This window comes from Corvus cornix, chromosome 2 (assembly GCF_000738735.6).
Source record: "Corvus cornix cornix isolate S_Up_H32 chromosome 2, ASM73873v5, whole genome shotgun sequence".
Lineage (NCBI taxonomy): Eukaryota > Metazoa > Chordata > Aves > Passeriformes > Corvidae > Corvus > Corvus cornix.
Window position 1 is genome coordinate 7,375,776 of NC_046333.1, and position 16,261 is coordinate 7,392,036.

General features: G+C 40.5%; 1 protein-coding gene across 5 annotated transcripts in view; it reads left to right on the forward strand.

Annotated features, from left to right (window-relative positions):
• DPP6 (dipeptidyl peptidase like 6) overlaps positions 1–16,261 on the forward strand; it is a 540,400-nt gene that overhangs the window by 478,794 nt on the left and 45,345 nt on the right. For all 5 annotated transcript variants that reach the window (XM_039549156.1, XM_039549157.1, XM_039549155.1 and 2 more), the window contains exons 9-12: positions 8,433–8,587; positions 9,797–9,894; positions 13,737–13,860; positions 14,701–14,739. In XM_039549156.1, coding sequence (XP_039405090.1) covers positions 8,433–8,587; positions 9,797–9,894; positions 13,737–13,860; positions 14,701–14,739 — 416 coding nt within the window. The remainder of the gene's footprint in view (positions 1–8,432; positions 8,588–9,796; positions 9,895–13,736; positions 13,861–14,700; positions 14,740–16,261) is intronic.

Here is a 16,261-nt window from a genome sequence, read left to right on the forward strand (position 1 = left end):
TGCGAGCAATTCACATGAAAGACAGCTTGTGCAAGTGCTGATAAAAATCCATGGGGTTGAAGAACCAAGTTCTTTAATAGCAATGTCAGGCTGTTCAGTCTTCTTATCTCTCATATTTCTTTATGAAATGTTAAAAGAGATTGCTTTTGGGCACTTGTGTTCTTGAACTATTGCAATCATCTAATGAATTTTTGATTCAGAGGGTTTTGTGATCACTAACTTTCTTGATATATCTGTAGCTATTGAAATGGATCCCCTGTGTCAAGGCTGGCTGGCCATCTTCCTCCTATCATAAACCCCACAGATTCGTCAAGAAGAACCTGTAACTTTTAATTTAAAGGAAAGGTGAAGTCGAAGCTACTTGAGCAGGTTTGAATAGAGTAATATTCAGCATATAATGAAAGCCTTGGTTTGTCTCACTGCATTGCGCAGATAAGCAAATTGCATTCCCAGCCATAGCAACCTTTTCAGTGGCACCAGAGGGGTAAGGAGCCCTACTTCACCTGGGCCGTGTGAATTCTCTCTGGTCTGGGCCCTTAGCAGCTGAGAAGGTATGACAGGACCTTGCAGAGGGCGTTTACCCACGTCAGTGATCTACACTGCAAATTGCTCAGAGGATTTCTGCCAGGAAATGTTTCTACAGATTTAGTGCCTTCAGCTAACAGGCTTTCATGAAGACCTGACAACAGGCTGTGGGTTTAAGTTTGTGCCAGGTGATGGAAAAACACGTTGTTATTATACATTAGTGGCAGACAGCAGTTTGCCACTGCAGATGGGCTTCCTAGATACATTTGCTCTGTGGAGTGACTGCTGGAAACAGGAATAGCTGAGGATAGGATCTCTAATATTTCTATTTTGATATTCAGCCCCCATTTTCATTATTACACATGGACATCCTGACAGATCACAGACCTGCCGGTGTCTGCATGTCAGACTTGTCATCGTGGTCCAAAGATGGTTACTGACACTGAGACTGACTCACACAACCAAAGGACACCTACTAATTGTTAGGAGCTGTTGTGAGCATTAATCATTAATGCTTTTGAAAACTAAGGATTCCTAAGGATGGGGTACAGGTGACAAAAGCCCAGAAGGACAGAGAAAGAGCCTTCTAAAAAGAGGAGAGAGACGATGTGCAGGCAACTCAACATTTTTCTGGTGTGTTTTTTTGGAAAGAGAACAGCTTTTATTGCAAATCAGGCCCCAAAAGACTGATGTGCCAACAGGATAGTATTGCTTCGTGTATGACACATGGTAACCCTGCCTGTCTGCTGTGATTGCTCTGGAGAGGTGCCAAACCTCGTGGGGAGTTGCTCATTGCTCCTGCTGGATACCCAGGGTCCATGTGAAACCTGAGGGACAGCTCCTCTCCGTGGCTTTTTGCACCTCAAGTGAGATTTTCAGAGCTGAGTGCACTCAGTGTGTCACAATGTGAAGGTGGCCTGGAGGAGACACTGAGCATTTTCAAATCGTTGAAGACTTCCCTTATTTGTAAGAATACATCTCAGATGACATCTCACACTTGTGTGTATCTGTTTTGTTCAATGGTTGATTGGGTTTTTTTTCTAACAAATCTATTTGTAGGATTGAGGGAGATTTTAAATATTCATGATTTCTTCATTATTACAGTCTGAGCTTGGCCTCCTGTGTGTGTTCTGTAGGGTCTGAAGAGGTGTACCTGAGGATAGGATCAGGCTGCTGTTCAATAAAACCAGCTTTTGAAGTCACCAAGCACTCAAACAGTAAAGAAGGTCTGGCAGCTGCATGCCAATAACCTTATAAACAACACCCCTATTGCCCTGACTCATATGGCAAATACAGGATCCTTTAGTGTTGGAAACACAACAAATTAGAAGAATCAATGAATCAGGGAAAAAAAAAGCAAAACAAACAAACCACAAACATTAAATTGACAATTTCTAAATGGGGTGAAATTAGTAGCCTCAGAAAATCTCTTCTGTCTGTCAGGAGCTTGATCCCATGTTAACATGATCTCATCCTGCTTCTCGGGGATTGGTATCCTAAAGGCTGTCCTAGAGCAGCACTGGTGGATATTTCTGGTAATTGGGACAGTGATGAGGAGTCCAGGCTGGAGTGGTCAGGATTTGGCCAGGCTAGCTGGCAGAGTTGCCTCTGATGTGTACACTCTGGCTTTTCTGGACGCTGTTTGCTCTTCATTCCCATGTGTTCCCTCAGGGATCCTGGCCAGGTATTAGCAAGCATCCCACAGTGACTTGTCTGCTGCTGGAGCACTGCAGCTTGTGGTGCTGTCCCCCAGAGCCACCTCCATCTCACAGAAGTGAAGGTGGACCACAGCCCATTTGTGTCCACGTTTGGTGGGGTTTGCCTGTTTGCCAAGCCTGGGCTTGGCTCAGGCCACGCAGCAGCTCTGGGGCCCACGTTAGAGATGTGGAGATAAGACATGACCTTGCTGACCACACAGAACACAGGAAGAGTGGTTGTCCCCAGTGCCCAGCATGAACCCCCTGGCTGAAATGAGCTTCTCTCCCAGCCCTCAGCATCTGGCAACGGGGAGGCAAAAGCACTGGCCAAACCCTTGCCTGCTGTCTCAACACGATGTTCTGCAGGAGCAAGGGGCTGCCAGACAGCCTGAGCAGAAAACAGTGTGTGTTCCAGCAATTAAACCAGATGACTAAGAGGAACTAATGATACTTGCATCCCACACCTTCCCTGTGCTTGAGGAGATGCAGAACTCCTGGCTGGGCTCCTTTCCCATGGATGAGGGGCTGCCACCTTCTCATGGCTGCTGAACACACGAGAGCTGCTCGCCCTCCACGATGAGATTTGGGATCAAGGATCTGGTGTTTATAAAGTGCTCTCTAAAGCAGGTCCTCAAGAATGCCACAAAAGCAAGTAATAGTCTATTCTTCCTAAGCTTGTTGCCTGTCAGTGGCAGAGGAGACTGTGTTCCAAGCAGGAATAAAGGGCCACAGGGATGAGCATTGCAGCTTGTTTTCCTTAAGGATCTCTGGGAGCACTGCAGCTCATTTTTCTTAGGGATCTCTTGGAAAATAACAGCTTGAGAAGGATTGTTGTTTGCATCCAGATTCACAGAATATTCTGAGCTGGAAGGGACCCACAAGGATCATCGAGTTAAACTCTTCATGGCCTAAATGGCCTGTACAGGGATCAAACCCACACCCTTGGTGTTATAAGCACCATGCTCTGGCCAGCTGAGCTAATCTCAGGGTCAGGAACTGTTTAATTGGGCTGAACCCATAGTTTGCCCTCAGCCACATAAATTTTTATATTTTTCTACAAAAGGTTGTTGAATTGTTCAGTGGACCTGCAAAATTGCATTTTTTTTCCACCTGATTCAGTTAAACAACTGTGAAAGAGGATTAATTGCTCTGAAATCAATAGTTCTGCAGGGCTGTTGCTGACATCAGCACAAAATAATGTCAACACAGGAAAATGGAGATTGGATATGGTAATCTAAAACAGTTTTATACTATTTGCATACACATAACTACTTTTTACACTCATTTTATACCTATTACAATGATTTAATGGAAGTCAGTGAAGGCCTACACTACAGCAACTGAGAGAAAAATTTGGTTGTATAGAATAAAAGGTTGTTTTCCACAGCCATTCCTGAAACACAGGTCTGTAAAAGCCAATGGGAACAATGAGCTTTCCTTAACTGGCTAAAAATACTTGCTTTCACACTGTACAATAGTAATCGATTTGGACATGTGGTTGGTGCTTTGAGATGATGTAGTAATTGATTTTAAAACAGATGGCAGCTGTCAAATAAGCATTTGTATTTATTTGATGTTTCTATGAGAACCCTTGGGGTTTCACTATCTCAGTAGTCTTTGTTTTCTCCTTTCCTAGACCCTCTTGCTGTGTTCTCTGATCTCTCTTCCTCTCATGTTCTTTTGATGTGTCCTACTGACAATTTCTTTTGAGCTTTCTTTCCCAAAGTAAGCCATTCCCTTTATGTCAGGCTTTAATTTCATTTTGCTTAAAATTCCTTTTTATTAACAGTTTTAATAAAACAGCAAAGTATCTTCAGTACACCAAACACTTCATGATCTGAGCATCAGCTACAGTACATCACACAAACAGAACCATTGGCTACAGTCCCCAGAACAGCTGTGCTTTACCACAGCAATAAATAATACTGGTCCTGAGAGCTTTGGAATCTTAAGCTGCTAATGCCTTCTAATTATTTTTCTATTCTTTTTTTAAGTGATCCAAAAGAGTTGCAGTGGTACCTGTCAGACTGTCAGAGGACTTGTCTGTCCAAGCGTCTTTGCCGTCTTGTTCAAGTCTCTGTCTCTGTTAACTCAACTAGAAAATTGCAAGTTATTTGTGTCTTCTAATAAGAAGGCCCAGGAAAAATATTTTTCTTCACTTGCAAATTATTTCTTTTTCTCAGTTTTTTTTTCCTGATACCATCTTTTTCCTTTTTTTGTCAACTTCAAAAATTGGAAGAAATCTCTAAGCTACCAATGGATTTCTCAGTCAGTCACTGGAGAAGGCTCCATCTTTTCCCAAAGAGCAGGCCAGAACTTTGCCATTTTCAGCAGAAAGTTAAAATTCACGAATATCACTCAGGATGGACAAAGGCTGCAGAATTAGTTGGATTTTTAGAAAAGCATGAAGAAATGCCCATAGCCATGGCATTTACATGTGCTTATTAGCAAAGAGGAGCTCTAACAGTCTAGAGCTCTTTGCAAGGTTGGGAAGTGGATTTGTCAGGGAAATGTCTTTAGAAATGCCCCAATAGCAGGTTATGGTTCAGGACATTAAAACCATCTCTGTGGATTTCCAAATGTGGTGCATACAACAGTTTTTTTCCAGAACCTTCTGGTTGCCACTGAGATTGCACAAGATAAAGGCCTGGTGCTTTTCCCTGCATTGAGTCTATCAGGGAAGCCAGAAGTCTGAATGCACTTCACTGGGACTAGTCAGTGCTTAGATAGAGGTGGACATGATAATTAAAATGTTTGAGTTCTATGGCTAAAGGTGCTATACAAGTATTAAAAAGAATAGCCAAATCCACTAGTGAAGATTTTACAGGACTGGGGTGGATATTGTCCATGGAGGAATGAGCCAGAGGGCTTTTGGAGTCTCTTTGAGGCCCATTTCCTATGATTCCTTGAGAAGTTTGTTACCTCAGGTAAGATACAAGTCTCCCATTTCACTGCTCTTGCAAGTACTGCTGGAATTAAATTGCAGTTTGAAACAAGCAGGTGGATGCTTATCTTTATACACATGCTGGGCTAATTTTTGGTGACACACCTACTAGAAATGTCCACCCAACTTCTGATCCACTGTTCAGTCTTTCCAGGGATTACCCACATTGTATCATAGCTAAATGCTGCATCCAAGCTCAGATTCACCACAATTTGTTACTTGGCAGCTGAGAACCGAAGCAGGGGACTTCTCATTCTTCTCTCTGATGGTGAGCAGGAAAGCATCCATCAGGAAACACATCCTTCAGAAGAGATGGCATTCCCACTTTGGGCAGCCTGGTTCGCTCTGGATGCTGCTCAGGTCTTGATTCCAAAGACAGCCACCCATGTAATGCACTAAAGCATCAGCCTTGAATTCAGCTCAGGGAACATTCCTCTCCTCACACCTCTGTTACTGCCTCCAGTTTCTTCTCTCCTCCAGTGACACTGAAGTCTCTAAAATGGATATACACCCTGTTGTCACTGAATATACTCTGACCTGGGACTTCAAATGCTCCTCCTGAGGATCTGTTAATTTAGAAAAGTCTTTGTTTCACACAGCATTGAAATGATCATTCAGTTGGGCCTTATTCAGCTAGAAGGATTAAAATACACATCCTGTAATACTCCCTGAGCACAAACCCATCACTGGCTAACACATGTCCCCACTGCAGTCACTACTCGTGAGCAGGGTCATCCAGCTGTTTTCAGAGTGGCTCATTACTGAATGTGCTGACATGGAATAAGCACTGACTTGCCTCAGACCCTGTGCTTGAACCCAGCCAGCAGGTCTGAACAGCCTTTTTCAGCTAAGGGAACCGCACACTTTATTCTCACTATTTTTCAGGTTTGTATGCCCTGTTGGGGCTGGCAGGAAAAACTGTAGAGAAAGAAGGAGCACAGAGCCACCAGGATCTGACTGTGAGGAGCCTCAGCAGCTCACTCACAGCATCCTGACATCATGTCTCTGCATGCTCTGGGGAAGAGAGCAAAAGTTTTTTGATGAGTTACCACTTTATGCTTTTAGTCAGGAGGTCATGGTCTATATAGGTAGGGGGGCTTTGGTGTTTAAGGAGAGCCTGGTTTTTCATACACATGAGGCAGAACCTGAACTAACTTTAGAAAGACCCGGCAATATTGAATGCAACTGATTTTCAGAGCATGTGCTAAATGCAAACACATAAGGAATAAACTGTGTCCAAGAACAAATTGTCTGCAAATCATTTTTTCTTTCAGCTGAAAGGACTTTCTGGTACTAATCTATTCTATATTCCATAAGAATATTCTCTGGTTTGCTAAACTAACTGATCTCTCTAACAACAGCAAGGTCCTGGCTTTGTTTCAAGGCAAAGGTTCACTCAATTAAATCTCATTAACAGAGGACCACAAAACCTGCACTAAAACCTTTCTGGATGTATGACCTTCAGCAGAACTGCTTCATTAAGTCTGAGATCCTGGAGAAAATGTTTGCTGAATAAAGTCATTCCTAATTAATGTTAAAATGTCAAGGATTCATCTGCCATCCATCTTTACTCCTTTTTCTTTATGCTCTTCATTATCTCTTTAATGGCCAACCAATATAAAAGTCAAAAGCAACATCTTTTAAATGTACATATAACAGGTAGGACAGGGCAGCAGAGCAAATTTGCCAGATGTGCTTTCCCATGAAACATTTCGAACTTCCCAAATATCTTTCCAAAACCTCATTTACATGCTGCCATTAAGCATTGATTAATTAATTTGTTATTTATGAAAACCGTAAGTACTGAGGATTAATTTTCCCTTGCACCCTCTCTGATAGTACCTTGAGTTTTATTCCAAGCCATATGCAAGTCTTGATTAACAAAGTGTTTACTTGCCCTGTGATGAATATAATTGTCTATTCTCCAAGGATTGCTCATTCAATTTTTTTTTTTTTTTAATTAAACCTTCTCTGGTGAGTTTCTGCTCATCAGACCAGAGGGACGTCCTAGTTGGACTGGGGGGGTCATCAGAGGGTGGTGTAAAAACCTGGTGGGTCTGAACTCAAAAAATCCTCATCTATTTTTCCAATGACCGGTGATGGCAGCAGATATTGGAGCTGCTTAGACCTGTGCAGCAGGACTTCATGGTGAACATTCTGAAGCCTCTTTAATTTTTATTCTCACATTAAAGTAATGGGACCCATCTTCCTGCCCATCAATCTGTACAGCATATGCAAGCCCTTCTGGTGGTTTAAATAGGAATGACTCACATGATATTAAGCCTCTTAATGAAAATGGATTACGTTATTGTCTTTCACAAAATGGGAGGTTTAAAAAAGCCAAGTTAATGTCTTCCAAATGTCAGTAACTGGAGACACTTTGGACCAAGAGTCAATTTTATAGCTTTTCTGCAAATCTGTAAGATGAGTTCATCTTTACAATGAAGGATATTAGATGATATGGAAAGTATTAGAAATTAGAAGTTATTTGAATTTGAATTTAATGAGAACTAGTATTAAAAGTAATTTCACATGATGGCAATATTGTTTTCTCCTTACATACCTGAACTCTGACATGTTTGCATTGACATCTTTCTAAGTACCTTTTCAATGGCAACTATGTTACTGAGATCTCAAAAATCCCAAAAGTCAGTGGTATAAAGGATCAGGCTCTAACCCTGGCTACTTATGGCAAATTGCCTTGCAAAAGCGATTTAAAATACGAAATAGGGATAAAAGTCAAGGTGGTATCCAAGGTATAGACTCTAAGGCCTGGTATCTTGTTCTGAAGCCTTTCATAAGTTACAGGAAATTGCTATATTTGTTTATTCCCAACTGGCAACAGAACTTAGGAATATTTAAATAGTTGCTGAAGCTCTTTCATAAGCACTGTTTGAATTGATTGGTACGTGTCTAGTCGGATGTTGTGAACTCTAATCATGTGCAGGACAACACGGCAGGAGCAGCAGGGCCTTTTGTGCTGTCATGAATGTGCTTACTAATATGAATAATTTGATGTTTCTTCAGCAAAGGTAATTAAGCCTAATAACCTATAAATACAGAGTAATTGTTATCAATTGTGTTCATTTGTGTATATGGCATAATTTGATGAGTATTTTTGATTGATATTCCTGTGGCATCCTCCCTGTGCTGTGATTAGACTGGGATTTTCGTATCTACTCTGTTTCATTTATTGCTAAATAGTAATTTACCTCTAATAGCCCTTTTTTTTTTCTGTCCTCTCTCTTTTTTTTTTTTTTAATTAGAGGAGATCTTGAAGACTCACATTGCTCATTGGTGGTCTCCTGATGGTACCAGGTTGGCATATGCAACAATTAATGCTTCCAGAGTCCCCACCATGGAGATCCCGATATATACAGGCATCATTTACCCTACTGTTAAAACATATCATTATCCAAAGGTAAGGGGAAATAAAACAGTCAGTCCTGCTGTTCCGTTGAAATAAATAATTGTTTCTTTCCAGTAGACTCAGACAGGAGACTAATAATGCACACTCACAGGCAATGAAAATAAACACATCCAGGGCAAGATCAGCTGTTCCCCAGTGAGGGTGGTCTCCATTACTCTTTAGCTGCATTTGTAAAATTGCAGTTTTCTGGTTCTATGAGAATTAGTAATTCTATATACAATGAAAATAAAATTTAAAAATCCTTGCTTTTTACGCACACAAAAGCAATTTTGCTTCCACGCTGGAATGGATGGAAGTTGGATGGTGTCTGAGAGTTTGTCTCCAGGATGGGATTGTTGGTGTCTGTGGGTTTGGAATTTCTATATTTCAATATTTGGATATGTTTATATTTAGATATATTTCTATATTTAGTTTTTATATTGATAGATAGATAGATACACACATACATACATATATTCTTTATTTAGATATATTTTCTTCTGTATAGAAGGAAAATGTAGTATTTGGGCTTCCTTAGAGTATCCAGGATGGCCTTATGTCAGTGGAGTCATTGGTTTTAGAGATTTGCTGTGCCTGAAAGACAGAAAAGACTTAAGAGCCAATCTCCCCTCGACTGCAGAGACCTGCAGCAGGTGCCCAGCACTGACACAGCTCTCCGCCAGCACAGACTCACTGCTGCTGTTATTGCTGTAATTTCCTGCTCTAAAGCAGTACAGGGGTGTCTGCTGCAGTCATCCCTTCTGGGTTTCTTGCTTTAAGCACTGATTGCCTAAGACCTCACATGCTGGTCCAAATTGAACCATAATTCAACAGGAGAGATACCCAGATATATGCAGGTTTTTTGGAAATCACAATGGCTCAACCCTTTTCCTATAGTACAAACTGAATCAGTATTTTACTATATCAACCATCATCCTGTTAGAGAACCTTTTGTCAAAAGATGCAGGAAATAGCAATATAGTAGAATTTCTTACTAAGGGTAGAAGAGTCCTGAGTAAAATTGCCCCTTGTTTGTGCATACCAACCTCTCCACTCCTCTGCACCACATCCCCAGATTTGCAGTCTCCCTGTGAAAGACCACAGCAGTGCAGTCCATATCCCCTTCAATGGGAGTGCTTTTTATAATCCATGGGGATATAATAATTCAAAACCATTCTGTGTTGTATATTATATGGTCATTTATTAATTTTTAAAATCTAGGTTGGAATGGAAAATCCAACTATTTCTTTGCATGTGATTGGTCTGAATGGACCCACTCATGACCTGGAAATGACTCCCCCGGATGATCAGAGAATGAGGTAGGTGCTTTCTCACCCTGGGATACTGGCCCCAGTTCCCTTGGGGTTTTAGATCAGAGTCTGACTTTTTTCAAGATCATTTTACAGTTTTTAACACCAGACCTTTCTCTGCTGCTATCAAAAAGTTTAATTTTGTGTAAATCTGCCTAATTTTTTTTTCAAATTATTTGTCTTTTTATCTGTATTTTATAGAACATTATATTAAAACAGGTTTACAGTTAATAACTTTAAAATAACCTAAACCCATTTATGCAAAAGATGATGTGTGACCTGTGGCCAAACAAAATGGGCATTTGCCTTTCAAAAGTACAACTTCACCTGTGTACAGCAGGTGGGAATTCAGGATCACAGTATTCCCATCACAGTATCAGATTGGTGGCACCTGAAAAACATAATTTCTCTTTTGGTAGCATTCTCTTCAAACAGAGAGATTCAGAAAGGTTTTAATTACAGCAATAACTTCTGACTGCAGGATCCAAGTGTTGCTAATAAATTTGTTCTATGTGGTTATGGGTGGCTGTAATTTATTTGGTTGCAATCAATATTGCAAAATGATGCAAAATACATCATAATTAATTAGCTCCTGTATATTTAATCAAAACTACAACCATTGCCATCTCTAGGGATGATAGAAGTAGTGCTGTCAGAGCAATAGGGGTGCACTTTCATTATGTGTATGTTTTCTGAAATGGGAGGATCAGTGTGATAAAATTTCATTGAAATAGGCAAGAGGGATGTACTGCACATTCAGTTACAGAAGGGAGTTTCAAGAAAGCAGGGGAAGCGGATGATAAGGATCTTCCAGCAGACACATCCTATCTGAAGCATTTCAATGTGCTCAGTGCAGATGATATATGGACAGAGTGGCATTTTGTGTTCTTTTTATCTGGAGCAAAGTGATTTAGTACAATTAATAAAGCTGATGATAAAGTGAAGATATACCATGGCCTTTTTTCCTTCAAAATTGAAAGAAGACAGAAATTTTCCACAGAAATTGGATATTTTTCAGTTAAAAAAAAAGAAAAAAAAAAAAGAAAAAACAAAGCAAAGATGATGATGGGAAAACATATTTGGGGTGAAATGCACAATATCAATCGCTTGTTGTTTTTAAATATCTTTCATTCTGAACATTTTTGTCAAGTTTTCTCCAATGCCATGCTTTTCTGTAAAAATAAAGAAAGTGAAAGGAAGGGGTTGAAACTGAAGGGGGGGGAAAAGTAGTAGTATAACATTTAATGCCTGACAGGCATTTTTTATTTTGGTGAAAACCACTGGACCTCAAGAGTTTCATCAGCAGATGGTCAGAACTGGATCATGATGCAGCTTATTTCTTATATTTGCATCTCTGGTGACAAATTGAGGAATGATGTTATCTCCCTGGAGTGCAAAAATCATCCCTGGCCCTTGCATGGGCCAGAAGCAGACAAATAATGGAAAAAATTCAGACAACTCATCTGAGACAGGAGTTGTCTGTGCCCCAGGGACCATGGGCTGGAATGCTGCCTGTCCCTTGGCCTGTAATAAATCACTGCCTGTTCTTTGTGGTGTTTGTGGCTTTGTTCCCATGGTCATACTGTAGGTATTCATATTGTAGAGTTGTTGGGGATGCCTGCCTCCAGGAAGCAGCCACAGACAGCTGGGGCATGAACTGGGGTGCTGCACAGTAACCAGTCTCAGATGATTGCAAACCAAACCAACAATGTCTTTACTGGGATGGCGAAATCCATTGCAAACTCAGGATGGCTCCACCCTCCCTGACAGGGCTCAGACAGGGTGTCCTTTCCCTTTTGCTCTGATGTGGATGTCTATAAACGCAGCGGTCGAGTATCTGCGGGTACAGATTTCGTTCTATGGAAGAAACAGGTTCTCCCTTAAATCAGCTCCATATAAAAAGGGACAGGTCAGGCAGAGAGGGCTTGGGAAATGCACTGTCTTCCTGTGTTCTCCCCACTGGCTGCTTAACCAGTGCAGCTGCAGGAGCAGCAAATGTTTAAAATTAGCTGAGATGAATCACACCTTCTTGTCTCATTTTCCTGTGCAAAATGGGAACCATAAAGCTTGGTTGTCCTATAGAAGAGATGTGAAGGGAAGTAAATGAAATTAAAGACTCCACACTACTCAGAAACTGGAATAATGACTATATGCAGTTATCTGTGGGCTGAGTTATCCATAGTCTTGATGGCTGGGAGAGGCTTCAGAGAGAAATTGAGACTCCATGCCCTTCTCTGGGGTTGTAGGGAGCACCTTGATACACCTAAAATAATAATTTAAAGTTCCTGATAAAGAACTGTGGCTCCTGTGTTCAAACAGTGAGAGGGATGTAAAAATGAATATATGTCCTTGAAACTTTAAATTGGATTTATGGAAAAAATGCTCCAAGCCACAATAAGTACTAAAATCAAGTTCCTTTTCTGGGGAGACTGAATCTGCTCAGTTCATTTTGGAGAGAAAGAAGAGACAGTTATACAGTTTAATTTTGCTGTGTTGTTTTTTTCCTCTTAGGGCCTATGCTGTTGCTGATAAAGAGTAAAATTACAATTTTATTTCAGGCTCTAAATTTTCAGACTGCTGTTGTCTCACCTGGGCATATCCTTTCCCCCAGTGCAGTAGATGTAAGCATTGAGGCCTTTTGTTCCTTTTTCCCCCAGCCAATTTCAGGCACTAAATATTACTGAAAAGCACAAAATCAATTTCCAACTTGTTCTTTTTCTAGACAAAAATCTTTGTGCTTTTGCCCTTTCTCTTCAGTACATGCAGGAGCTCTTGCCAGAACATGCAGGACTCTCCAGCGACACAGCACATTATTTCCAATGAGAGCAACAATTCCTTATACATATTTTATAGCAAACAAATGAACTAATAAATTTTTTATAGACTGTATGCTGTAAAAAGTCGTATTGTGCTTTAAGGATGTCTTGGCCCACATAGCCCAGCAGTTTATCATAACATCACCAGCTTTGACGGTTCAGCCGGAGTTGTGCCGTACAAATGAAGTGGTGGAGCCCTGAATTGCTGCAGAAGTGGATGTCTGGTAGCACCATGCCCTGGCTCTAATAAGGCAACCATCAGTGAATTTATTCCTGTATTTTCCAGCCCAGCCTAAGTGGTTGCACTCCTCACTATTGTACAGGACTTTTCCTGAAGATACCGATTACAGGACTGTGCCGCCCACACCCACGATTTACTCCAAGCATCATCACAACCTGAATATGTCCAGCAATAAGATGGTGCAGGGAGTGTGGGAGGGTGGTTTTGCTCATGCAAACTATCTCTGCTCATGTCTTTATGGCAACCAACTGCATCTGCTTTACAGAAACCCTGTGTCACTCCAAATTCTGTCCTTCTTACTATTTGTCTTTTAACGCAACACTCCTGGATACTTTGGTGTGTAGTTGGAATACTCAGAGGCCATCAACTTTTCGTAAGCATAAAGAACCCAACCATTGATAGTGATGGGTCTGAGTCAGCTCAGGTTAGTGTGCTCAGAATGAAAATAGGTTGCAATTTCTTTTCCACCTGTGCATAAGTTTGTAGCTCCGGGCAGTTCAATCCTTCTCGGAAGACAGAATAGCTTGAAAGACTCTTTATCTCTGTATTCGTCTCTTCTTTGAAAATAACTTCCAGAAGTAGCAGATAAAACACCTGCACAGCCCTAAAAATGTCATTTTTAGGGGTTGAAATCCATACATAAAGCAGCCTAGAGACATCAGGACACGATGTTCTTTAAAACCATCAGTCTCTCCTGAACTGTTTGCCTGCATCAGCCCCCGACTGCTCTGCCATGTGGCAGTTCATTAGGATGGCAGCATTGTGATTTGGTTTGTGCATGTCTGTGTTTGCAGGGACTACTACATCACCATGGTGAAATGGGCCACCAGCACCAAGGTGGCAGTGAACTGGCTGAACAGGGCCCAGAACGTGTCCATCCTGACGCTCTGCGACGCCACCACAGGGGTTTGCACCAAGGTAGGAGAGATTAGCACAGCAGTCACTTGCCATCAGTGTTCATAACCCATGCAAGGAGAAAGTATTTAAGTTACTTTACATGATGAAAAGTCAGCTGGCACACATTAATTTAGGCAGACAGAATATAAACAGTGTTCACAATTTTTAATTCTTTTTCAACACCTAGAAATCCAAAAACATTCTGTGTGTGTGTGAGGGAGAGTGATTACCTGTCTTGAAATACCTGTATCCTCACACAAGCTCACACACCTCAACAGTTTGCAACCTAAATATCTTTGCAACATTCTAGCTGTGTTATATGTATTTAATGGCATTAAAACCAGCTCATGCTTATCTACACATGCCTTAATTGTAGTTAATTAATCCCTTCTATAAATGCACTAATACAAATGGTGTATTGATATAAAATCTGGATTAGCACATTCCATCATTTAAACTGGCATATGTTTCCACTGTATAAAATTGTTCTTATACATCCATCCCTTGAAAAAAATGATGCAATTCTGTGCATAGAGCATGGTGAGAATTTTTTTCTTAATAATTTTCATTTCAACCTTTATTTATTTCTTAAGAAGCTTTATTTCTTTGGGGAATAATGTATCTTGTGGATTTATGTGTTTGTCTGTATGAGTAAAATGCTTTCTTGATCTAGTGAATGCTTATCCATCAGGGAGGAAAGTCAAGGAAAGCAGCCACTTCATTCCACTCCAGAAACAAATATTTGAACAGTTTCTTTGTATTTCTGAACAACCTTTCAACTACAATCTGACAGCTTCCTGCATCGATAGGCAAAATATAATATGTGACAAGTATGGTATTAATGATCTTTTTGTGTTTCAGAAACATGAAGATGAGAGCGATGCCTGGCTGCACAGACAGGTATGAGTGATCTTCTCCTTGAGGTCAAGGTTTTGGTAGGATTATTGTTTCATTGAGTTTTTCCCCAAAGAGAAAAACTGATTTCTGGCCCTGAGAGAGATACTTGGAAGATGGCATCTACACTGGTAGGTCCCACTGTTCTTAGCCTGGAATTTACTTGTATTTAAAAGAGATGAAAGGCTGATGTTGGTAGAAGACCACTCACTGGCAGTATCTGTAGAGGACTCATCAGCCTCAGAGGCAATCCTTCATACCCTACCCTCATGCTGATGATGATTTAAACACTGTGGTGGTTGTTTTCTGGTCATTTTATTAAGAGGATCTGTGTCCATCCAGGGACAAAATCATGCAGATAGACAGTTAAATATCATATGTAACACTTGCCCAGGAGTCAGTTTGTGACCTCAGATTACATTAAGTTGTTCTTGAGAGAGAAGCTGTGATCTCAATTCAGCCACAACACTGAACTGTTTCTCTAGCCTTGTGTGAATGCCAGACAGGGAGCAGCATGTCCCATAATATCTTGTATTGTATGTTTTTCCAAGTCCAGGATTAAAGCATTTCAAATTTTTGCCACAGCTTGTTCAGAGGAGCCAAGAACCTGTAGAAATGACACTACATCCGTTCACAGCAAGAACAATGCTCTCCTGTGTTCCAGTGGCTGTCCTGCAGCAATGGGCTACATGTGATGCAGATGAAAATCGATTGTATATGGGGAAATAGATTTTGTGCTCCAAGCATTTCAAATAATCTTTTGCTGATATCGAGTAAAAATGATGCTGAAATAGTCTTTACATTCATAAGGACCATATTGGCTTGAGTAGGAAACAAAAGCTTTAAAGACAAGCCAAATCAAGGGAAAATTAAATTGCCTGGATATTGTATATTTTAAAAAAACAACAAAAAAACCCCCCAGGATTTATTTATTTTATAAGTTTGAGGACAGTAGTAATCCTTTAGTTGCTATGTACTGCAGTATAGTAGAAGTTGTGTTTTATAATATTAATGCAGTACAGTGGAACTTGTGTTTTTACACTGCTCTGGTTATTTAGTCACCTACCACGTGGACAGGCATTAAAAGATGGTTCTTTATCCTCAATATCTGAAGTAAATGGTCTGTCAGTCCCTAATGGGCCTGCTCTAGGGAAATACATTTTGTTTTACTACATCTCCAAAAAGCATATACTTAGTTTGAGAGCACATACTTAGTTTGATGTTAGAGAAGGATGTTCATTACAGCCAAATGAGTCAGACATCTCAGTGCTAAACTAAAATAACATTTTCTATGGACTTTGGAGACATTTGATAGCACCCTTCAAAAGCTTTTGCACAAGTCTGAAGAATTATATAGCTCTTTTGCCTCTATTTCTGACAACAAAATTACTTAAAATTCTAGTTTTGACTGAATATGATTACTGGGATAATTGTATTTTCTATATTTGCCTTTTATTCTATGACACATTAATCTAGATAACTGGAAAGGTATTTTCATGGCATGTGTGTCTGACTATGAGGATGATTT